Source organism: Callorhinchus milii, unplaced genomic scaffold (genome assembly GCF_018977255.1).
Source record: "Callorhinchus milii isolate IMCB2004 unplaced genomic scaffold, IMCB_Cmil_1.0 Scaffold12, whole genome shotgun sequence".
In the NCBI taxonomy this organism is placed as follows: domain Eukaryota; kingdom Metazoa; phylum Chordata; class Chondrichthyes; order Chimaeriformes; family Callorhinchidae; genus Callorhinchus; species Callorhinchus milii.
The window spans coordinates 10,132,043-10,157,091 of NW_024704753.1; the positions used below are offsets into that span (position 1 = coordinate 10,132,043).

Genomic DNA, 25,049 nt, shown 5'->3' on the forward strand with positions numbered 1-25,049 from the left:
TAGAGATGGAGCAAAGTTTGACATCAAACCTTGGGCTGTGAAGTTGGTGCCTGGAATTCTTTCAGCATTCAAATAGCAAGATTGTTTATTTAGCTAATATCAATTTTTCAATCTTCGTTGGACACAGGAGTGGTGCCAGAGGACTGGAGAGTGGCCAATGTGACTCCCCTGTACAAAAAGGGACAGAAGGACAAACCTGGGAACTGCAGGCCAGTCAGCCTAACATCAGTAGTGGGGAAACTCCTGGAGACTATAATCCGGGACAGAATAAATCTTCACTTACAAGAATATGGATTAATTAGGGACAGCCAACACGGATTTGTTAAAGGCAAATCTTGTCTAACAAATCTAATAGAATTTTTCGATGAGGTAACGGAGAGTGTGGATAAAGGTAGTGCAGTAGATGTAGTTTATATGGACTTTCAAAAGACATTTGACAAAGTGCCACATAAAAGAATTGTAAGAAAGATAGAAGCCCATTGTATAAAAGGAACAGTGGCAGCGGATCCAGAACCGGCTGGGAGCCAGAAAGCAGAGAGTTGTGGTGAACGGCTGCTTTTCTGACTGGAGGGAAGTGTACAGTGGTGTTCCCCAGGGATCGGCATTAGGACCACTGCTCTTCTTAATATATATAAACTTGGACTTGGGTATAGCAAGTACCATTTCCAAGTTTGCGGACGACACAAAGTTAGGTCGGGTGGTAAACAGTGAGAAGGATAGGAGCCGACTGCTGGAAGACATAGACAGAATGGTAAAATGGGCGACACATGGCAAATGAATTTCAATGTGGAGAAATGCGAGGTAATGCATTTTGGTAGAAAGAATGAGGGGAGGCAATACAGGCTGGTAATACAATGTTAAGGGGGGTGAAGGAACAGAGAGACCTGGGGGTGCAGGTAAATGAATCCTTGAAGGTGACAGGACAGGTAGATAAGGCTGTAAAAAGAGCAAATGGGATTCTAGGCTTTATACATAGGGGCATCGAGTACAAGAGTCAGAGGTTATGATTAACCGATATAAAACACTGGTTAGGCCTCAGTTAGAATACTGCGCCCAGTTCTGGGCACCGCACTATAGGAAGGATGTTAAGGCATTGGAGAGAGTGCAGAGGAGATTTACAAGAATGGTACCAGGAATGAGGGACCTTGATTATGAGGAAAGGGTAGAGAGGAGAGGATTATTCTCATTGGAGCAGAGAAGGTTACGAGGTGACCTAATAGAGGTCTTCAAAATCATGAGGGGATTTGATAGGTTAGAAAAGGAAAAACTGTTTCCACTGGTGGGTGTGTCGGTGACTTGAGGTCAAAGATTCAAAATAGTCTCTAAAAGAAGCAGAGTGGAGGTGAAANTTTTTTTCACGCAGCGAGTTGTTCAAATCTGGAACGCATTGCCTGAAAGGGTGGTGTAGGCCGATCAATAACTAATTTTAAAAACGCGGTGGACAGGTATTTGAGGAGAACGGGTTTGCAGGGTTATGGGGAAAGGGCTGGGAGTGGGATTGGCATTACATTACTCTATTCAAAGAGCCGCACAGACTCGATGGGCCAAATGGCCTATTTTTGTGTTGTACGATTCTAGGATCAGCTGACTCTGATCAGGCGTCAGGTACTCGTATAGTCTAGGCTGACAGCACAGTACAGCACTAGGGGAGATTTGTAAAGGGTAATTTCAGGATAGACACCAGGAAGCTTTTCTTTACTCAATTAATGACTGGAACAGGGTAGCCAGAAAGTGGGGTGGGGTAGAGACCAAGAACCCGGATTCATTTAAAACTACCTGTAATGGGGGGATGGTGAGGTGGGTGTTGCGGAGAGGTGAAACCGGATGAGCCTCGCATCCAGACCGATCTTGTGATCTTGTGAAAAGGAATAAACAGCTGAACAGTGAAAGCAATATGGGATGTGGGGTAAAATATGGAAAGTGGGATTAACAAAAACAATGTGTTGGTGAGCGATGTCAGAAGGGCTGTGTTGGATCCCTCCCTGTGTACTGCTCTGTAACTGTGCTGGTGAGGGAGCAGTCAATCTGGAGTCTCAGAATATGTGCTTCCCCATTATTGCCAGTGCTGTAACCTGCTCACAAACTCTTCAACACACAATCCTTTGTAACTGAGTTATTGTTTTTAAAGTTCATAGAATTATACAGCACAGAAGGAGGCCATTCGGCCCATCATGTCTATGCCGGCTCTTTGAAAAGAGCTTCCAAATTAATCCCACTCCCCTGCTCGCTCCCCATAGCCCTGCAAACTTGTCCTCCCCAAATACTACTTCTATTTCTGTCTTAAAAGTTATTAAATAGGTAAAGTTGTTAGTTACCCCATTACTCATTAATTGAGTGTTCACAAACACACACAAACACACAGTGCTCTGTCAGGCTCCTGAGGGGACGGGCTGGGTTCCTTTTGTAAACCATGTGACCATACAAAGGTTTGCAATGTTATTCCCCAAACTATTTTTTTAAACTTTAAGGAAACCCAGAAACTGATTTCTCCAGCTGAATGCTACACTGGCCATTGAGAGCTGAGGCACTCTGTTATTATAGGAAAGTTGTGGAAGCTTTAACTTGTCAAAGTACTTCTGAAAATCTCCACTGCCAAGGTCACTGTCCCTTTAAGTAAGTTGTTGGTGAAGACTTGCTCAGCCCAACCCCCAGTCAGAGCAGGTTCCTCTGCCTTCTCAGCCACACGCAGACACCCACCGCTGCTGTGTGTCAGGGCACCATGGTGCCCAGGGTCCCAGCCTGCCCTCTGCTCCTCCTCCTCCTCCTCCTGCTGCTCGCGGTCAGAGCCAGAGCCAGAGCCACACAGGACATCACACAGAAGCGAGCCACAGCCACCCTGCAGGGACAGCAGGTCAGTCAGCGAGAGCGCGAGGGAGGGAGGGAGGGAGAGGGAGGGAGTGACAGAGTGAGAATGAGAGAGAGAGAGAATGAGTGAGGGACAGAGAGGGAGGGAAAGGGTATGAGAGAGAGTGAGAGTTACAGAAAGAGAGTGACGGAGGGAAATTGTGAGTGGGGCAAAGAGAAAGGGAGAGTGAGAGTCCAGCCTCACAGCCTGGGAATCTGCAACTGCCTGCAGCCAAGCTCTCACATGGTTCCTCTCCCCCACCCTCCAGGGTTCCTGTTCACTCCCCCCCGCACTCACTCCCCCCCCCCGCACTCACTCCCCCCCTCCCCCCGCACTCACTCCCCCCTCCCCCCGCACTCACTCCCCCCCCCCCCCCCCCCGCACTCACTCCCCCTCCCCCCGCACTCACTCCCCCCCTCCCCCCGCACTCACTCCCCCCCTCCCCCCGCACTCACTCCCCCCTCCCCCGCACTCACTCCCCCTCCCCCGCACTCACTCCCTCCCCCGCACTCACTCCCCCCCCCCGCACTCACTCCCCCCTCCCCCGCACTCACTCCCCACCCTACCCAGCGCTCACTCCCACCCACCCCAGCGCTCACTCCCCCCACCCCAGCGCTCACTCCCCCCCCACCGCAGCGCTCACTGCCCCCCCCCACCCCAGGCTCACCTCCCCCAGCACTCACTGCCCCCACCCCAGCGCTCACTCCCCCCCCACCCCCGCGCTCACTCCCCCCCCCCCGCACTCACTCCCCCCCCGCGCTCACTCCCCCCCCCGCACTCACTCCCCCCCCCCCCCGCAATCACTCCCCCCCCCCCGCGCTCACTCCCCCACCCCAGCGCTCACTCCCCCCCACCCCCGCACTCACTCCCCCCCCACCCCCGCGCTCACTCCCCACCCCAGCGCTCACTCCCCCCCACCCCTGCACTCACTCCCCCCCCCCCGCACTCACTCCCCCTCCCCCCGCACTCACTCCCCCACCCTACCCCAGCGCTCACTCCCACCCCACCCCAGCGCTCACTCCCCCCCACCCCAGCGCTCACTCCCCCCCCACCGCAGCGCTCACTGCCCCCCCACCCCAGCGCTCACTGCCCCCCCCCACCCCAGGCTCACCTCCCCCAGCACTCACTGCCCCCCACCCCAGCGCTCACTCCCCCCCACCCCCGCGCTCACTCCCCCCCCCCCGCACTCACTCCCCCCCCGCGCTCACTCCCCCCCCCGCACTCACTCCCCCCCCCCCGCAATCACTCCCCCCCCCCCCGCGCTCACTCCCCCACCCCAGCGCTCACTCCCCCCCACCCCCGCACTCACTCCCCCCCCACCCCCGCGCTCACTCCCCCACCCCAGCGCTCACTCCCCCCCCACCCTGCGCTCACTCCCCCCCCACCCCCGCGCTCACTAACCCCCACCTTTGCGCTCACTGCCACCTCCCCATCCCAGGGCTCACCTCCCCCAGCACTCACTGCCCCCCCACCGCAGCGCTCACTGCCCCCCCACCCCAGCGCTCACTGCCCCCCCCCACCCCAGGATCACCTCCCTCAGTGCTCACTGCCCCCCCCCCCCCCACACCAGGCTCACCCCCCTCCGCACTCACTCCCCCCCCCCCGCGCAATGAGCCCTGGGGTGAGGTGGGGGGTGGCAGTGAGCACTAGAGGAGGTGAGCCTGTGGTGGGGAGGGGGCAGTGAGCGCTGCGGGTTAAAACAGTAACAGAGACAGTAATAGAGAGAGCGTAACTGTTGACTGACACATGGCACAGGCAGTCATCCTTTACAACTCTAACCTGAGCCTTGTACAGTTTTAGTGCATCCTAAAGTATTGATCTGGGTTTACTTTTTCAATCCCGTTTAATATTTTATCACCTTCATAAGGTTCCCTCTGAGTTGTCTTCTCTCAAGACTGAAGAGCCTGAGCTTGTTTAATCGTTGCTCACAGCTCATTCCTCCATCACTGGGGATCCTCCTCGTTGCTCCCCTCTGCACTGTCTCTGGGGTCTGTTATTCACAGCTGTCTGCTGTGCTCACAGTGTGACCTGACCAGGACACTGTATAGTGTGACGTCTGGACATCTAAACTTACTGATTAGCAATATAGCCCAACATCCTGTATTGTGATCGACGAGTGAGCTGACACCCAGAGATCTTTCTCAGCTTCCCTCTTGGCAAGTTCAATCCCATTATTGGCAAACATGGCAGCCAATTTTGCACAGAGCAATGACCCACAAATAGCCATGAAGTGAGTGAGTGATTTTATTTGGGGGATTGTTGGCCAGGATGCTGGGAGAGAGAAACTCCCTTCTCTTTTTGAGTTGGACCATGGGATTTTTAATCTCAATTTGAATAGACACAAACAGGGCCTAAGTTTAATATTTCAGTCGAGGGGTGGGAGAAGGACTCGTGCTTGTATTGTGCAGAGGATTATTCGGTCTTGGGTGGAGAAAATCAATTGGGATGTTTAACAAGGAAATGGGTAGGTACAGTATTTGTAGGAAGTGAGAGGATTCAGTGATCTGAAGAAAGGTGGGGAAATGGGATTAAAGATCTGCCATGATCTAATGAATTGATTAAACAGGCTCGTGTGCTGAATAGCATTGTGTTCCTATTAGCACAGACACACTTACACCCATTCACTCATACTAATAATACGCTGCATTGACTCTTACACACTCAAATGCTTACACTCACTCACATACTGCACTAACACTTGCACATGCACTTCCTCACACAATACACACACTCACAATATTTAGACGTGTGTGTGCTCACGTTTCCTGTCGCATGTTTATGAGCTGGGTGACCAGCAACTCAGTTATTAAAGCAGGTGTTTGTGTTTTTTGCAGGCGTGGCCGGTGACTGGTATGTATTGATGGTTGTGTATGTAGCTCCCACTCCTTTCTTGTTCTAACCTCTCATGGCCTGTCTGTCACACAGCTTTGCTCTCACCTTCTGGCCCTTACACCATCATTGCTTAACATTTTAATTTTACATATTGTACATAACATGAGACTCCACAATACATTTACCTTTATTCAGTGTCAAGCACTTGAGACACCCGATGTGCTAGGTCACTGTATAAATGTGTATGATATATTGCGACCTTTCACATCAGGATGATAATAATCATCCTTGCATTTGATATAGCGCCTTATCACATGTCAAAATGCTTCACAGATTATTCTGTAAAGTGAATTGATGGTGTACTTTGTTGGCAAAACACGGCAGTCAAATGCGCACAGGAGTGCAACAAACAGTTGTAGATTGAGTGACCAAATTATTATAATTATTTTTGGAATGGATTATTACCCTTGGATATCTCGAAGCACTTAACTCTGCTGGCTGGATTCCCCGGGGGGGATGACCAAAAGTGTAGTCAAAGAGGGAAATGTTAATGCAGCTGTGAAAGTGATGAAGTCAGAATAGGGGAGGAAGGGAGGAAGTCGGAGGGAGGGACGGAGCAAGACAGGATGAAGTTCCAAAGAGTGATGAAAGACTGGGATGATCAGGGAGCCAGAGAATGGAATTAGATTGTCTTGTGTGAGTACACAAGAAGTGTGTGTGAGTGTCACATCTCTCTCCTCGGCTGACATCATAATAATACTACTAATAATAATAATCCTTGCATTTGATATAGTGCCTTATCAGGTCAGAAGAACATCTCAAAGCACTTCACAGGAATTACAATACAATACAAAATTACATTTGTATAGAACATTTCACGTCGGGAGGACGTCCCAAAGTGCTGGACAGGCAGGGATTTGGACCTGAGTGGGGGTCCAAATGGGATGGGATCAGGGAGGGCAGAGAGTAGGAGGGAGGCCAAATACACAAAGAGGTAGATCTTGAGACTTGCCTTGAAGGAGGCAAGGGAGAGAGAGAGGCCAAGGGAATATGGGATGGGGTTCCAAAGGATGGAGGCAGAGAGGCTGAAGGCCCGACAGTCGATGGAGGGGCAGGCCAAATGTAAGGTGGAGTGAGTGTATTTGTAGGCAAATGCGGCAAACAGTGAGTGGAGTGAGTGACCAATTGCATTTGAGGGATTATTGGCCAGGACATCAGGAGAGAGAAACTCCCTTCTCTTTTCAAATAGTGCCATGAGATCTTTAACATCATCTGAACAGGCAGACGGGACCTCAGTTTATTGTCTCATTCATCTGGCATCTCTCTCTGACTCTCCTCATCCCTCATCCCTCACTCTCTCTCCCCCTCGGTTCACATCCCTTGCTCTCTCTCTCTCTCTCTCCCTCCTCGGCTCACATCCCTCCTTCTCTCTCCCATCCCCTCAGCTCACATCCCTCTCTCTTTCTCTCTCCCCCCTCGGCTCACATCCCTTGTCCTCGCTCTCTCTCTCTCCTCGGCTCATGCTCCTCTGCACCTTTTGTCCTCAGCAGGATGTGTGTTGACTCATTGCTGGCTTTGTTAATACTGTGCGAGGCCCCAATAAACCAGGTGAACAGGATGCTGGGGTGTCAGCCTGGCTCCGTCATTTACTCAGTCTCTCGCCTCAGTCAGAAAGTTGTGGATTGAAGCCCCACTTTGAGCTCTCAGTCTTTGTTGATGCTCCAGTGCGGGGGAATGGGAACGGGACTGCATTGTGCAAGGGCCAATCTCCTCGCTGGGAGAATCAACATTGCTGTAGGCAGAGATTCTGGTGGGGTGGGGGGGGGGGCAACAAGATGTGGTAGAAATGTAAGAAAGTATCATGGGAAATAGCAAAAGAGGATGGTAGAGAACTAACAAGAAGTAGATCAAGAGGGCGAGGGATTGTAGAAGAACCCATCAAGGTCTTGGAATGGTTGCGGAGGAGATTTACCAGAATGGTACCAGGGATGAAGGACTTTAGTTATGTGGAGACTAGAGAAGCTGGGATTGTTCTCCTTAAGAACGAGAGAGAAGATGAGGAGAAATTTCATTACACAAAGCGTTGTTACGGTCTGGAAGGCACTGCCTGAAACAGTGGTGGAAACAGATTCATTAATAATAATAATAATCCTTGCATTTGATATAGCGCTTTTCACGTCGGGAGGACGTCCCAAAGTGCTTCACAGAACACACTGTAAAGTGAATTGACTGTATATTTGTGGGCGAACGCGGCAGCCAATTGCGCACAGCAATGTCCTACAAACAGTCGTAGATTGAAAATGACCAATTTATTATTGTATTGTTTTGGAGGGATTATTATTAGGCTCTGTGTGGAGTAAGGAAACTTGCCCAAGGTTTCGCCCTCTGCCTGGAATTGAACCCAGGTCTCTCGTATGCAAAGTGAGTGCTCTAACCACTGAGCTACAGGACTCCAACTTTCAAAAGGGAATTAAATGAGTACTTTTAAAGGAACAATTTCAGGGACATGGGGAAAGAGTGGGGGAATCGGACTGATTGCTAGCTCTTCCAAAGAGCCAGCACAGGCACGATGAGCCAAATGGCCTCCTTCTGTGCTGTAATATTCTGATTCTACGATATTGTAGTATAATGTGTCAGCTTAGTGCACTCTCGATTCTGAGTCAGAAGGTTGTGGGTTGATGCCCCATGTTGGGACTTGGAATCACGTTTAAGTTGACGCTCCAATGCAGTGCTGGAGGAATGTTGCATTGTCGAGGTCAACAACAACTTGGATTTATATAGCGTCCTCCCACCGGACGGCGTTTCAGAGCGCTTCACAGAAACGGATCCCGGGGCCGAGCCGGGGGAGGGGGGGGAAGGTGACCAAAGGTGCGGTCGAAAAGAAAGGCCTTCAGCCAAGACCTGAAAATAGGAAGAGAGGGCATGAGGCGAAGGGTGTGAGGAAGGCAGTTCCAGAACCTCGGGGCATAGTGGCTGATGGCACGGCCACCGAGGGTGGAGCGAAGAATTCCGGGGACAAGTAGGAGGCCAGAGCCGGATGACACTTTAAACCAAAGTCTGTCTGTTCAGGTGGACGTTATCCCATGGCACTATTTAAAAAGAGAAGGGAGTTTCCATCTTCCAGTGTCTTGTGCAACAATCCTCCAGATAAAATTGGTCACTCATTCCATGGCTATTTGTGGGATACTGAGAAACTGACTGCCGGGTTTCACCAATAATATATACACTGCACTTTACAGTATATTCTGTAAAGCACTTTGAGACATCTCAATGATGTCTTAAAGTGCTAGATCAAATACAAGTATTATTACAACAACAACTTGCATTTATATAGCTCCCTTCACGCAGGGTGGTATCTCGGAGCGCTTATTATTATTAGAGACCTGGTAAATCCCTGAGAGGACTGGGAGTTAAAACTTCCCAGGCATCAAATATTTAGGAGACAGAGTAAGAAAACAGGGCGGAGGCAGGACTAACCAAGGATTGTATTGCAGTGCTGGAACACAAAGCTGATGGGACGGTGGATGGAAAGACAATCTCTCTGGGTGGAGGTGAGAAATAAAAAGGGAAGTGTAATTTTGTTGTTGATTTTGTTGTGTTACTCTGTTAGAAATTTATTGTAGACCATCGGACAGTGGAGAAGAGATCTGTAAAGAAACCCGGAGAGGTGCAAAAATAACAGCATGGCTGAAGTCACGGTGGAAGAGGAGGGTCTTGAGATGTGCCTTGAAGGAGGCAAATGAGGGAGATATGCCTTGACGGGAGGGAGCAAGGTGAAGGACTCTGGGATGCTACCTTGTGTGAGGGGCGCTATATAAATGCAAGTTGTTGTAGCTGAAGGGACTGTGGGGTGGAGCTCCAAAAGAGAGGCTGAAGACCCAACTGCCGATGGTGGGGCAACAACAACAATAACTTGCATTTATCTAGTGCCCTTAACGCCGGACGGCATCTCGGAGCAGGCGGGGTGGGGGCATAGAGCAGGCCAGAGCCTGCTGAGTGGAGGAAGTGGATAGGTTGATATGGTGTTAGCAGGTCACAGAGGTAGGAAAGACCAAGACCGTGGAGGGCTTTGAAAGCAAGGATGAGAATTTTGAACTCTATCCTCTTGGGGAAGGGGAGCCAAGGCGAGGGTAGGTATCATAGGGTTACAGAACCTGGTGCGGGAGAGGACATGAGCTGCAGAGTTCTGGATGATCCGCAGCTTGTGGAGGGAAGAGTGAGAAGGCTGACAAGCAGGAAGTTGGTGTGGTCGAGCCTAGATGTAATAAATGCACGGATGAGGGTTTTGGCAGCCTGAGGGTAGAGGCAGTGGTGGAGTCAGTGGATGTTGCAGATATGGGGAAGGCAAAATGGATCATGGCATGGATGTGGGGTACAAAGGACAGTTGAGGGTCAAACAAGACCCCAAGGTTCTGGACTGGCTTAGCAAGGTGGAGTGTGCAACCATGGATGGTGATGCTGTCAGTACCTGAGGTGAGGAGGCGCTGACAGGAGCCAACCAGGAGGGCCTTGGTCTTGTTGACGTTCAACTGGAGAAATTGGCTCTCATCCAGGACTTGATGTCTGACAAACATTCTGTCAGCACAGCAGTCGTCCTGGAGTTGAGGGTGGAGGCAGAGAGGTGAGTTGGGTGTCAGCCGCATACATGTGGAAATTGACCACAAGAGGGAGCATATAGATATTGAAGAGGAGGGGACCAAGGACAGTGTCCAGAGGAATCCCGCATGAGAAAGTGGGGGGACTGGAGGAGAAGACCTGTGTGGAGACAAAGTGGAGACGGTGTGAAATGTAGGATCTGAACCAGTCAATGACAGAACCATGAAAATTGAGGTGAGAGGAGAGGCGGTGGAGGATAGAGTAGTCAACAGTAAAAAAACACATAAAAAGCAAAAGAATAATTAAAGAAAAAATGAGCCATTTAAAAACAAAAAGGAAAATCTATTCATAGAAAAGGTCTGGCAGAGATACTTAATGAGTATTTCGTCTCAGGTTTTACAGCAGAGTTGTAGTGAGACACTGAGTGCACAAGATGAGGATGTGCAGCAATTAAAAGGGAAAGCTATAGGAAAGGCAGTGATGCTAAAGAGATTGTAAGTTTACACATTTCAGGAGAAAAAAGTGACTATCCTGGGGGCACGGGGTAGTGGGGTTAAGCGGGGTCTCCTTGGAGCTGAACTGGCTCTAGTCTCTAGTCCAGTTCCTGAGTCATGTGTCTGTAGTACTTCAGGGCACTGCTGATGACTGTACAGCCGGCCTGGCTCATAAGCAGGACTTGAAGAAGCAGGGAATCCTCCCACTCAGCAACAACAACTTGCACTTATATAGCGCCCTCTACGCAGGATAGCCTTACAGAGTGCTTAACAATGGCGGAGCCTGATTCAGGGCCGGGGGTGGGGAGGGCAGGTGGCTGCAGGAACAGTCGAAGAGGAAGCTTTTCAGGTGGGACTTGAAAAAGTGAAAAAGGTGAGAGAGAGGGCAAGGCAGAGGGATTGAGGGAGAGTGTTCCAGAGTTTCGGGACACAGTGGCTAAAAGCGCGAACTCCGATGGTGGGGCGGAGAATGTGAGGGACAAGCAAGAGGCCGGTGCCAGTCGAGCGGAGGCGCTAGATTTTCGGCTGCATTTGGGGTAAGGTATGGTCAGAGGCGGGCAATGTGGCAGAGGTGGAAAGGCAGTCCAGGTCAGGGACCGGATGTGGGGGAGGAAGGATAGTTGGAGGTGGAACTGGACGCCTAGATTGCGCACTGGTTTGATGAGACTGAGGGAGCGCCGAGGGAGGTTGAGATCCGCAGCTTAGAGCTTAGATCCACAGGAGTTAAGATGTTGACAGGAGCCATACATGGCATCGCCCAGAGGGAGCATAAAGATAAGGAAATGAAGAGGTCCAAAGATGGAACCCTGGGGTAACCTCAGAGGTGACTGGGTGGGGGCGGGAGAAGCAACCATTTGCTGAGATGAATTGGTGGCGGTTGGTTAAGTAGGACTCGAACCATGCAAGTGCGGTCCCACCTAGGTGGATAAGGGAGGAGAGGCGGTGGAGGAGGATGGTGTGGTCGATTGTGTCGAACACGGCAGAGAGATCCAGGAGGCCATTCAGCTTCTATTAACCCTGCAAGCCAATGTCCTAACAGGTAGGGTGGTCCTAGCTGGAAAAGCAGCAGGAAAGCTTGCCAGTCAGCGCTCTCAATGGGAAGCTTTGCAGTTTTAGCTGGCTAGACTCCAGCAGTTACCCCAACACACACTTTGTGGTCTCCAAGACTGACTCTTGTCAACCTGTGCCCAATACTTTCTGCAATTAAGTAACCAGGATGAGTCCAGGGAGAGAGTGTTTACTCCATTCCAGCAATCTATCTCTGGAAGTTCCATTTGTAGGTGGGATGCTTGGAATTCTCAGTCTGGTTTGGATACTCGTGAACATGGTGATGGGTTTCTGCATGTATCAGAGAACTGGCTCAGAGCATCAAAAAAAATAAGGAGGACAAGTATATGTTGGGGTAAAATATTAAAAGGAGTGCGAGAGCAAAGGGACTTGAGGGTTAATGTACATCAATCCTTAATCTCGGTGTCCCCCAGCTGTCCTTCCTCCCCCACAGCCAGTTGCTGACCAGGACTGCCTTCCTCCACCTTTGTCACATTGCCCGCCTCCAACTGAACCTTACTCCAAATGCAGCTGAAACCCTCGTCATGCCATTGTCACCTCCCACCTGGATTACTCAAACGCACTCATCGCCAGTCTCCCCAGCTCCACTTAAAAAAATCCAGCTCATTCAGAACTCTGCCGCCCACATACTAACCTGGACCAAACTCCGTACCCACATCTCACCAGTTCTGGCCAGGCTCCACTGGCTCCCCATCACCGAATGGATCAACTTCAAGATCTTCACTCTTGTGTTCAAATCCCTTCACTCTCTGGCACCTCCCCACCTCTCCGACCTCATTCCTTAATCCATCACCCGGCGCCTCGACTGGCATTGGCCTCCTGTTTGTTCCTCACACTCTCCGCTCTACCATTGGAGGTCGCGCTTTCAGCCGCTAAGCTCCGAAACTCTGGAACACTCTCCCTCAATCCCTCTACCTTGCCCCCCCTCTCCCCCTTTTCAAGTCTCACTTGAAAACCTTTGTTTCCGACCGTACTTCACCTCCCCCCTCCCCCCGGCTTGGAGTCAGGCTCTTAACAATGTTAAGTGTTCTGAGACTACCCTGCAAGGAGGATGCAAGTTGTTGTTTTAAAGGTGGGAAAGCAGGGGGACAAAGCTGTCAAAAAGCTAATGAAATCTTAGGTATAGAACAGAGGTGTAGAATATAAAGGCAAAGATGTAATACTAAACTTATATAAATCATTAGTTAGCCAGCAGTTAGAATATTGTGTCCAGTATTGATCCCCACTTTAGGAAAGATGTTAAGGTGATAATAGAATGGGTGCAGAGGAGATTTACTAGGGTGATACTGTGCATGAGGGCTTTGGCCTTAGAGCAGAGACTGGAGGAATTGGGATTTTTTCCGTTGGAATAAAGGAGATTGAGGGTGACCTGATCGAGGTCTCTAAAGTTATGAAGGGTTTTGTTAGAGTCAAAAGGAAGAAATTATTTCCACTGGAATTTCTGTGGTGTTATGGTGATACAAGTTTTCCGCATGTCCCAACTTCAGTGTGAAATAGCTGAACAGTAGCACCTCCTGCTGTTCAACACGATGTACTGCACACATGTTACACACACATGTTACACACACACCATGTTACACATAGATACACATACACGTTACTCACATATACACGTTACACATACATCATGTTACTCACACACACCATGGCACACATACACACACAAGTTACATACATACACACGTTACTCACATACACACATTACTCACACACACCATGTTACACACACATACCATGTTACATACACACACCATGTTGCACATAGACACACATACACACACACGTTACTCACATACACACATTATTCACACACACCATGTTACACGCACACACGTTACTCACATACACACACGTTACACACACAACAAAAACAAATTCTACTTGTATAGTACCTTTCATGTTGGAAAGACGTCCCAGGGCGCTGCACAGTCACGGGTTTTGGTCCCGAGCTGGGAGTTGGGTTCAGGAGGGGTGGAGGTGGGAGGGTGGCTGAAGGCACGGTCAAAGAGGAAGGGACTTTAGATGGGACTTGAAAGAGGAAAGATGGGGTGAGCCGGAAGATTTGTGGGATAGAGTTCCAGAGTTGTGAGGGCCGAGATGCTGAATGCGCAACCGACAGTGGTGGGACAGGAAATGCGGGGGACCTGAAGCAGGCTGGTATCCACCGAGCAGAGGGAGCGGACATGCGGGTATGGGGTTAGGAAGTCGGATAGGTAGGAGAAGCAACAGCGTGGAAGGCTTTGAAGGTGAGAACAAGGGTTTTTTACTTGATTCTCTGAGGGATGGGGAACCAGTGATGCCGGGATGTGGTTGCTGGCTGGAGAGTTGCCGGTGGGTATTTGCCAGGAGCGGGTTTGCCATGAGTGGTTGCCCTAGATGGGTTGCCTTGGAGGACTGTTGGGGCAGGTGGGGGGGATGGTGTTGGCAGGGGTGTGCGGTTGCTGGGTGTGATTGCCAGGGAGGACATGCCTTTGGGGGTTGCTGGGAAGGGGTTGGCAGGGTGGGGGTTGCAGGGGGATGGGTTTGTCAGGGGTGGGGGGGTTGCCTGGTGGGGGGGGCGGGTTTCCCACGGGGCTGGGCTTGCCTAGGGCGGGTGGGCTTGCCCAAGGGGGTGGGGTTGCCAGGGGCTTGCCCAGTGGGGTAGGGTTGCCGGGGACTTGCCCAGTGGGGTAGGGTTGCCGGGGGCTTGCCCAGAGTGGGTAGGGTTGCTGGGGGGGTGCTTGCCAGGTTTTTTTTGCCAGAGTGGGCGGTTGCCGGGGGTAATTGATGTTGCTGTATCATAGGTGACCAGAGCGGGGAGGAGCCCCGCAGTCAAGGAAGCCTGACCCTGTCCACGGTGATGCTCTGCCCACCGGCCACTCACTGCATCCCGTGTGTGAGAGTGCACGTCCACCTCGCCAGCGCAGGTACACCAGCTCCCACCCCCCCACCTGCCCTTGTTCCTGTTCTCTCTCTCTTTCTGTCACATTTTCTTTCTCTGTCACATTCTCACCCACACCAAACTCTGTAATCCCATCACACCAGTCCAGACTCTATTGGCTCCCTGTGGAGTCCTGTAGCTCAGTGTTTAGAGAACTCGCCTTGCAAGCAAGAGACCTGGGTTCGATTGCAGGCAGGACAAAATGTTGGGCAAGTTTCTTTACTCCACACGCCTGTTTACCTAGCAGTAACCAGGAACCTGGCTGTTGGTCGATTGGTGGATCGCTTTTCCGGGGGTAATAGTGACCAAATTATAGTAATATAGCAACTGTTTGTTGGACACTGCTATGAGCAAATAATTGGCTGCCGCATTTTGCCCACAAAATATATTCTGTGAAGTGCTTTGAGACATCTTGGAAGATGTAATAAGGTGCAATATCAAATGGAACCATTATTATTATCATCGAAACGATCGATTTCAAGGTCCTCACATTCATATTCAAATCCCTTCAGGCTCTGTCAGCGCTCAGATCTGCTTACTTTCCACTCCACTACCCACAGCCTCCACTCGACCGGCTCCGGCCTCCTGCTTGTCCCTCGTGCCCTCTGTTCCACCATTGGTGGCCACGCTTTCAGCCACTATGCCCTAAAACTCTACAACACTTCCTCAATCCTTTCGTCTTGCCACCTCCTTCAGGTCACGCCTGAAGACCTTCGACTGTGCCCACAGCTCCGCGTCGTGCTCCTCCATTGTCAAACTCTCTGAGAAATGAGAGGTGCTGTATAATTGCAAGTTGTTGCTGTTGTTCTCTATTTCTCTGTCACGTTTTCTCTTTCTCTGTCATGTTCTCTGTCTCACGTTCCCTCTCTCCTCAGTACCTGTGGAAATTCAGAGATTGCGGCTTCATTTCCTCGAGTATAGGACAAACCGGAACGCTGAGGTGCAGCTGCTGTTGGCGCAGGTGATCAGTACGGTGAGTTTCTTGTTCCTCTTTCCCACGTTGTGTGTGTTCAGGAATGATTCCGCCCGATTCTCCCAGCCGTGACCCTGGACCAAAATTACCAACTTACTGCAGGTGAATGTTGATAAATGGAAGCCATACTCATTTCTCCGTCAAGTCTTCTCACCTGTGACTCCAACCTCCTTAACCTCCTCAGCCTTTGCCTCAGACGTACTGAACCTGTGCATTACCTGAGCGTCAGGTTCAATCTGCAGCTGTCCTTCCTACTCCTCATCCTGTCCCTGACGGGACCACTTTCGTCCACTTCTTTCACATCCTCTGACCATACCTCACATCCAACACAGTCCAAAACCCTCATCCACACTTTCCTCCACCTCAATATTTCCAGTGCTCTCCTCACCAGTTTCCACATTCACGAAGTTCAACTGATTCAAAACTCCGCTGCCCATATCCTCAGAAAACTCTGCACCCCATCACCCCAGCCCTCGCAAGGCTCCACTGGCTCTGCTGCAGAACAAATCGGTTTCAAGATTCTCACACACATATCACTTCATATCACTTCATGACCTGGCACTTCCCTACCTTTCCAAACCGCTTCTTTTTTGGTCAGCCGTGTGTCTTGACACAAGCAGAAACTCATCCCCACACTTAAGAGTATCCAAACCAAACTGAGAATTTCATGCATCCCATCTACACATGGACATTCCAGAGACAGAGTATTGGAAAGGAATGCAAACTCTCTCCCTGGAAGGACACTTACCTAATTCTGGAAAGTATCAGGTACAGGCTGGCAAGAGCCAAGGCTTGGGGACGTCAGTAAGTTGTGGTAACTGCTGGAGTCTAACCAGCTCTGCTCGGAGATGTGAACACAGGCTTTTCTCCTCAGGCTGACTTTGAATATGAATGTTTTGAATCTGAGGCTGGTGCTTGGGTGGAGGTCACCGTGACAACCATTTCCGCCTCCAGGCAGGGACACCTGGAGCTGAGAGAGCGGTACATGCTGGAGGACACTGAGGCGGGTAGGGTAGGGTACTCTCTGCGGGACGGGGGGAGCGCGGGGGGGGACGGGCCTCCGCATCGCCATTTTCAAAACATGTGCAGCACATGTAATAACTTGGGATCATGTCAGCAGTGTGCTCACTGTCTTGTGTTAATCGCTCTGTCGTTGTTGTGTCACTACTGCACTGTCATTCCTGTTCAGCTTTATTAAACCACGGCCCCTCCCACCCTGCTCCCGGCCCCCCCACCCTGCTCCCGGCCCCCCCACCCTGCTCCCGGCCCCCCCCACCCTGCTCCCGGCCCCCCACCCTGCTCCCGGCCCCCCCACCCTGCTCCCGGCCCCCCCACCCTGCTCCCGGCCCCCCCACCCTGCTCCCGGCCCCCCCCACCCTGCTCCCGGCCCCCCCCACCCTGCTCCCGGCCCCCCCACCCTGCTCCCGGCCCCCCCACCCTGCTCCCGGCCCCCCCCACCCTGCTCCCGGCCCCCCCCACCCTGCTCCCGGCCCCCCCCACCCTGCTCCCGGCCCCCCCACCCTGCTCCCGGCCCCCCCCACCCTGCTCCCGGCCCCCCCACCTGCTCCCGGCCCCCCCACCCTGCTCCCGGCCCCCCCCACCCTGCTCCCGGCCCCCCCCACCCTGCTCCCGGCCCCCCCCCCACCCTGCTCCCGGCCCCCCCCACCCTGCTCCCGGCCCCCCCACCCTGCTCCCGGCCCCGCCCATCTGACTCCCAGCTCCACCCATCCAGCTCTCGCCCCCACCCATCCATCCCCAGGCTTCTCCCATCCCTCCCCCAAACCTACCCCTCCCTTTGATGACCACCAACTCCCTCACCTGTGAAGTCCAGGAAGAAGCTGTCAAGTGGATTTGTGGCAAACATGGGAAGCAGCTGCAAGGAGGTAGGGCTCCAGCCCACATGGGCCTGTCACTGAGCTCCCTGGAGGAGGCTTCACAGCGGGCATGTCTATTTGCCATGGACTGTCACAGAGTCCTAATGGGTAGGGTAGTCCTTGCTGCACAAGCAGTGTGAAAGCTTACCAAAATTTGTATGTTATAGTGATGTTGATGTCTGGTGCAGTGATGTTGACTCCCCCTCCTCTCTCACCACCACTATAACCCAGCTGCTCGGTCGACCCCTTGTCTACCCCTCTCCTTACCTCCCAGCTCCACCTCCTTGCCCCCCTACTCACAGACATCATAAACCTTTCCCTATCTCCACTGGCACCATTCCCACCCCTTTAAAAATGACCTACATCACTCCTTAAAAAAACCTTCCTAGACCCATCCCTGCTCTCAAATTACCGCCCCATTTCCAACATCCCTTTCCTTTCGAAGGTCCTGGAATGAGTCATTGCTTCCCATCTTCACTCCTTCCTTTCCCGTCACTCCCTTCACGAACCCCTCGAATCGGCTTTCCATACAGCCCACAGCACAGAAACAGCTTTGGTCAAAGTGACAAACATTTTGTCCATCTGCAACCAGGGCTCCCTCTGCTTCATTGTCCTCCTTGACTTCTCTGCTGCCTTCGATACTGTGGACCACTCTATCCTCCTTCACCGCCTCTCCTCTCACCTCAACCTTCATGGTTCTGCCCTTGAATGCTTCAGATTGTACCTCGCACACCGTCTCCACTTCATCTCCACAAACAGTTTCTCCTCTAGCCCCAGCACCGTCTCATGCGGCATCCCTCAGTGCTCTGTCCTTGGTCCCCTCCTCTTCAATGTATATTATGCTCCCTCTTGGTGACATCATCCGCAGATATGCGATCAATTTCCACATGTATGCAGATGACACCCAACTCTACCTCTCTGCCTCCACGCTCAACTCCAGGACCACTGCTGTTCTGACAGAATGTCTGTCAGACATCAAGTCCTGGATGAGAGCTAACTTTCTATAGCTGAACGTCAACAAGACCGAGGCTCTCCTGATTGGCTCCCCTCGACTTGCTCCCCCACCTCTGCTCCCCCCTACCAACCTGTCTCAAGACCCTACTCTTCGACCGTGCCTCTTTCTCCCCCCTGCCCTTCACCCTTCCCAATCCCGACCTCCAACTCTGGTCTGAAATAGATTGTCCAGCGCCTCCCAACGTGAAAGGCGCTATACAAATGTAATTTTGTTGTTGTTGTCGATGATGTTGTTGTTTGTTCTTGATGTTGTTCATGATGTTTTTATTTGTTGTTGTTGATGTTGTTGATTTATTATTTGTTGTTGATGTTGTTTGTTGTTGATATTGATGTTATTTGTTGTTGTTGTTGTTGATGTTTACTAATTGCTATTCTGCGTGTTTCTCAGGGCCAGAGTTCAATTATTCTCTTGATCTGGAGCGGAGGCAGATCGTGGTGAGCGTGAGCCCTGATAGGGAGGTGAATGCTGTGCTGTGTTACAAGCTGGCTTTGGCATGTCACGATTTACCCAACCGTTCCCATGTCCTGGTAAGGTGCCAGCAGCTGGTCCTGAGGCGATGGGTGGTACGATGGGTCAATTATATAATAGAATAACAGCATTTGCATTCAATATAGTCCCAATAACTTTGTAATTCGAATTCAAGATCCTCATCCTCACCTACAAGGCCATTCACGGCCTTGTTCCCTCCTACCTCTCTGACCTACTATCCCTCTACTTACCTGCCTGTACCCTCCGTTCCTCTGGCTCCGGTCTGCTCCACACCCCCCGCCCTAACTGCCTTACCATCGGTGGCCGGGCCTTCAGCCTCTCAGCCCTGAGGCTCTGGAACTCTGGAACTACAGGGATAGTGCCTTCGCCGCTTCCTCCCTTTCCTCCTTCAAGGCCGGTCTCAAGACCTTTCTCTTCAACCGTGCCTTCACCTCCCCTCTCGACTCTCTACCCCCTCCTCGCTCCCTCCCTTCCCTCCCCTTACCCTGACCATTTCCCCCCTGCTCAGGTCCCGACCCAACTGTCCAGCGCCTTGGGACGTCCTCCCGACGTGAAAGGCGCTCTATAAATGAAATGTTGTTGTTGTTGTTGTTCTAACATCTTAACTATTTCCAGTAATAGTTGGCAGTGAAGGGCAATGATTCTATTTGTAAACGAGTACCTCAACCAATCTGCACACATTTCACAGACAACCATGGAGTGAGCAACCAATTTATTTTGAAAGTTGTTGGCCAGGATACCGAGATAGAGAAACTCCCTTCTCTTTTCAAAGGAGCTTTAATATCCACCTGAACAGACGATAGGGATCTTGGTGTAATATCTAATCATAAGGGCATCCTCTCTGATAGCACAGCGCCTAAGGTTAGGTTACTCACTGATGAGACAAAGGTGGGTAGGTAGGTACATGAACCAATGGTCTGCGCTGGCTGTATCCAGCAACACGGGGAAACCTCATGTAAGTTTCCTTACTCCACACACCTCGCACTAAGTAGGAACATGGGTGTTAGTCGATTGGCGGATCGTATCCGGCGGTAATGATTCCTTAAAAAAAACATTTGGTTACTCAATCCACGACTGTTTGTGGGCACTACTGTGTGCAATTGGTTGTTGTGTTTCACATAGTTACTCCACTTTACAATATATTCTGTGAAGTGCTTTGAGATATCTTGACAATGTGATAAGGTACTATATAAAATGCAAGGATTATTATCATTACATTGCTGCGGCTGGCCGGCTGTATTCCTCTGGTACAGTTGATTGCTCAGAATTGTTCTATTGCCGAAGCTTTCTGACTGTAACTTTCTGCCTCTCTGTATGTAGATTGGAGCGCTGGCCTGGAGGGTGCCGCTGTCATATGACTACCTGATACCCTGTCTCTGCATTGAGGTAACCATGGTGCCCGCTGTATAACCAGTGATCAGAACATGTTTCACCTCAGCCAGCCCATGACCATGTGCCACACGTTGTCACAGAACGCAGTGGAGGTGGGAGAGGCTGGAACGTTTAGAAGGGAGATGGTTGGGAAATAAGAGGTGGGGGACAAGATGGCGGATGGAATACCCTGGCAGGACAGGTTTGACAACACTACATTTCCAGATGCCTTTCACCTTGGGAGGACATCTCAAAGGTTTACAGCAGTGATTGGGAACGTGAGTAAGCCAGGGGGGAGGGGGATATGGAGAGAAAATGTGACTGAAATCAGGAAAAGATTGGCTTCAATTAATGGGCTTAATGGCCTCCGGTTCCTATCCTGAGGTTCACAATGAGCCATGGGGAGAGGATGGGGGAGTAGACAGATTGTGGAGTGGGGGGGTTCCTGGAGCTGTTTGTTAAGTGAGTGGAGGGAGCTGCCTGTGGGGTGGAGTTTGGGGTGTTGTGAGACGGAGAAATGGTCAAAGAGGGTGTCAGGGATCCCCTGCCCCCAGACATCTCACAATCAAAAATGATACCAGGGATGAGGCACTACAATTATGTGAAGAGACTGGAGAGGCTGGGATTATTTTCCTTAGAACAGAGAAGGTTGATAGTTTAATAGAAGTGTTTAATAGAATAGAAAGTGTTCAAAATTATGAAGGGTTTTGATAGAATAGATAGGGAGAAACTGTTTCCTCCGATCGGTGGGTCAGTAACCAGAGGATACAGATTTACGATAATTGGCAAAACAACCAGAGGAGAGATGAGAATTTTTTTCCTCAGGGAGTTCATTCTTTCACTGAAAGGATAGTGGATGCAGATTCGATAATAGTTTTTAAAAGGCTTTTGGATGGCATTCACAGCGCCTTGGGACGTCCTCCTGATGTGAAAGGCGCTTTATAAATGGAATCTTGTTGTTGTTGTTGTTGGATAGGTACTTAAAAAGGAAAAAATTGCAGGGCTATGGCATAAGAGCGCGAATTTCCTTCAGCTAAATGTTGACAAGACAGAAGCCATACTCTTTGGCTCTCGTCAACATCTAAAATCACATGGCTCTCACCTCCTCCATCTACCCGACCTCCCCCTAAAACTCTCCGAACCTGTACGCAATCTAGGCATCAGGTTCAACCCCCAATGATCCTTCCTCCCCCATATCCGGTCCCTCACCAGCACCGCTTTCTTCCACCTCCTACGCATCACCCGTCTCCGCCAATGCCTCACTTCAAAAGCCGCCGAAACCCTGGTCCATGCCTTTGTCACCTCTCTGCTGGACTATTCAAATGCGCTCCTCGCCGGTCTCTCCTCCACTACCATCCATAAAATCCAGGTTATCCGAAACTCTGCCGCCCGCATTCTTATCCACACCAAACTCCGCTCCCCGATAACCCCAGTCCTTGCCGGACTGCACTGGCTGCCTATCCCAGAGAGGATCGAATTCAAGATCCTCACCCTTGTCTTCAAATCCCTCCGCTCCTCTGAACCCCCCGACCTCTCTGACCTCTCTCTTCAAAACAGTGCCCGTTGCCTTCGCTCCACCGGGTCTGGCCTCCTCCTTGTCCCCCGAGTTCTCCGCTCCAACCTCAGTGGCCGTGCCTTCAGCCACGATGCCCCGAGGCTCTGGAACTCCCTTCCTCACTCCCTTTGCCTCGTCCCCTTCTCTTTCTATTTTCAGGTCTCGGCTGAAGACCTTTCTTTTCGTCCGCGCCTTTGGTCACCTTCCTCCCCCGGCTCGGCCCCGGGATCCGTTACTGTGAAGCGCTCTGAGAAGCCATCCAGCGTGGAGGGTGCTATATAAATCCAAATTGTTGTTGAAGAGTGGGCAGTGGGACTAGTTGTCGGCTCTTTCATAGAGCCGGCACATGCACGATGGGCTGAACGTCCTCATTCCTTGCTGCAAGATTCTACGCAGAGATCAGCCGGGTGTCTGACACACACGGAATCTCCTAACCATGATCAGCTGAATGTCTGACACACGTGGAAACCCATCACCATGATCAGTCGGTGACGCACATAAAAATGCCTCGGCGACTGGCTGACTCCAGGTTTCTCTCCCCAGGTGTTTTCCTCCACGTATGACAGTGTTCGCACACAACTCTGTCCCTTCAAGAGAGACCCAGAGGCTTGTGAGTATCAAAGCGGGGGCGGAAGAGCCATGCCAGGGTGTGGGTCAGTGCTGGGGTTGCACCATACTGGGGGGGGGGGACTGTGTCATGGAGAGGGCTGTGCTGGGGAGGGGCTGTACTGGGGGAGGGGCTGTGCTGGGGAGGGGCTGTGCTGGGGGAGGAGCTGTACTGGGGGAGGGGCTGTGCTGGGGGTGGGGCTGGGCTGGGGTGGGGCGGGGGTGGGGGTGGGGTGGGGCGGGGGTGGGGGTGGGGCTGTGCTGGGGGTGGGGCGGGGGTGGGGGTGGGGGTGGGGCTGTGCTTGGGAGGGGCTGTGCTGGGGGTGGGGCTGTGCTGGGGGAGGGGCTGTGCTGGTGGGTGTGGCTGTGCTGGGGTGGGGCTGTGCTGGGGGAGGGGCTGTGCTGGGGTGGGGCTGTGTTGAGGGTGGGGCTGTGCTGGGGGTGGGGCTGTGCTGAGGGTGGGGCTGTGCTGGGGTGGGGAGGGGCTGTGCTGGGGTGGGGCTTGCTGGGGGTGGGGCTGGGGTGGGGCTGTGCTGGGGGTGGGGGTGGGGTGCCGCTGTGCTGGGGTGGGGCTGTGCTGGTGAGGGGCTGTGCTGGTAGTGGGGCTGTGCTGGGGAGGGGCTGTGCTGGGGTGGGGGTGGGGCTGGGGTGGGGCTGTGCTGGAGGCGGGGCTGTGCTGGGGGGGGGGCTGTGCTGGGGGGGGGGCTGTGCTGGGGGGGGGCTGTGCTGGGGGAGGGGCTGGGGAGGGGGTGGGGCTGGGGTGGGGCTGTGCTGGGGTGGGGCTGGGGTGGGGCTGTGCTGGGGGGGGCTGTGCTGGGGTGGGGCTGTGCTGGGGGAGGGGCTGGGGTGGGGGAGGGGGTGGGGCTGTGCTGGGGGTGGGGCTGGGGTGGGGCTGTGCTGGGGTGGGGCTGGGGTGGGGCTGTGCTGGGGGGGGCTGTGCTGGGGGGGGGGTGGGGGCTGACGAGCTTGTGACTGGGGCTCTGATGATCGGTGTCAATGTGTGCGGCTGTGGTTTGTGCTCAGACGGCGCTGACCTGTGGCGGTCGAGCGCGTTCTCCTCGTTCCTCAGTGAACCTGACACCATGAAGATACGTTTCTCCAGCGAGTGCCGAATAGTCCCCCGTGTCTCCCTGTGTTGGGTGTCTGACCACACGGCGGCCGCCTGTCAGCAGATTGCAAATTCAACCATTGAAAGCCCGAACAATGTGAGTAAGAGAGAGAGACAGAGCGAGCGCTGTACAGTCAATATTTATACTGAGTGCAACAGCCGCTCACTGAGGGGACATTGGACAGAGGGTCACTGAGGGGACAATGGACAGAGGGTCACTGAGGGGACATTGGACAGAGGGTCACTGAGGGGACATTGGACAGAGGGTCACTGAGGGGACATTGGACAGAGGGTCACTGAGGGGACATTGGACAGAGGGTCACTGAGGGGACATTGGACAGAGGGTCACTGAGGGGACATTGGACAGAGGGTCACTGAGGGGACATTGGACAGAGGGTCACTGAGGGGACATTGGACAGAGGGTCACTGAGGGGACATTGGACAGAGGGTCACTGAGGGGACATTGGACAGAGGGTCACTGAGGGGACATTGGACAGAGGGTCACTGAGGGGACATTGGACAGAGGGTCACTGAGGGGACGGTGGGAGGGGCCGAGGGGACGGTGGGAGGGGACGGTGGGAGGGGCCGAGGGGACGGTGGGAGGGGCCGAGGGGGGGGCCGAGGGGACGGTGGGGAGGGGCCGAGGGGACGAGTGGGAGGGGCCGAGGGACGGGGGCCGAGGGGACAGTGGGAGGGGCCGAGGGGACAGTGGGAGGGGCCGAGGGGACAGTGGGAGGGGCCGAGGGGACAGTGGGAGGGGCCGAGGGGACAGTGGGAGGGGCCGAGGGGACAGTGGGAGGGGCCGAGGGGACAGTGGGAGGGCCGAGGGGGACCAGTGGGAGGGGCCGAGGGGACAGTGGGAGGGGCCGAGGGGACAGTGGGAGGGGCCGAGGGGACAGTGGGAGGGGCCGAGGGGACAGTGGGAGGGGCTGAGGTGAAATTCCACCTGATGTCAGATCCCAGAATCATAGAAACGGAGAGAGAGAGAATGGCCGTCGTGTTTGTGCTCCTCTGTAAGAGCAATACTTTCATCCCATGTATCTGCCTCTTCCCCTCCCACACACACACTCTCACACACACTCACACACTCACTCTCACACACTCATGAAAATGACTCCTCTTTAGACAATGTCTCATTCCGTTTTAAAAGCTAATCTGGATTCTGCTCCACCACCACTGTCGGCCGGACATTGCACACCCAGTATGGGTGTTTGGGTAAAATCTCCCCTCTGCCCATTAACAATTTTAGGTTATGCAGAATTTTAAGTTCACTCTTATTTCAGAAGCCAGTTTTCTGCAGTTT

General features: G+C 52.7%; 1 protein-coding gene across 1 annotated transcript; it reads left to right on the forward strand.

The window, feature by feature from the left end:
• The first annotated feature begins 2,682 nt into the window (after positions 1-2,682).
• LOC103190466 (putative interleukin-17 receptor E-like) lies at positions 2,683-23,970 on the forward strand. The gene is made up of 10 exons (XM_042339797.1): positions 2,683-2,851; positions 5,680-5,695; positions 9,172-9,228; positions 14,619-14,741; positions 15,631-15,728; positions 16,603-16,735; positions 19,005-19,144; positions 20,427-20,492; positions 22,576-22,642; positions 23,662-23,970. The coding sequence occupies exons 1-10, from the start codon at positions 2,720-2,722 to the stop codon at positions 23,940-23,942; spliced, it is 1,113 nt and encodes a 370-aa protein (XP_042195731.1). The 5' UTR covers positions 2,683-2,719; the 3' UTR covers positions 23,943-23,970.
• The last annotated feature ends 1,079 nt before the right edge of the window (positions 23,971-25,049 follow it).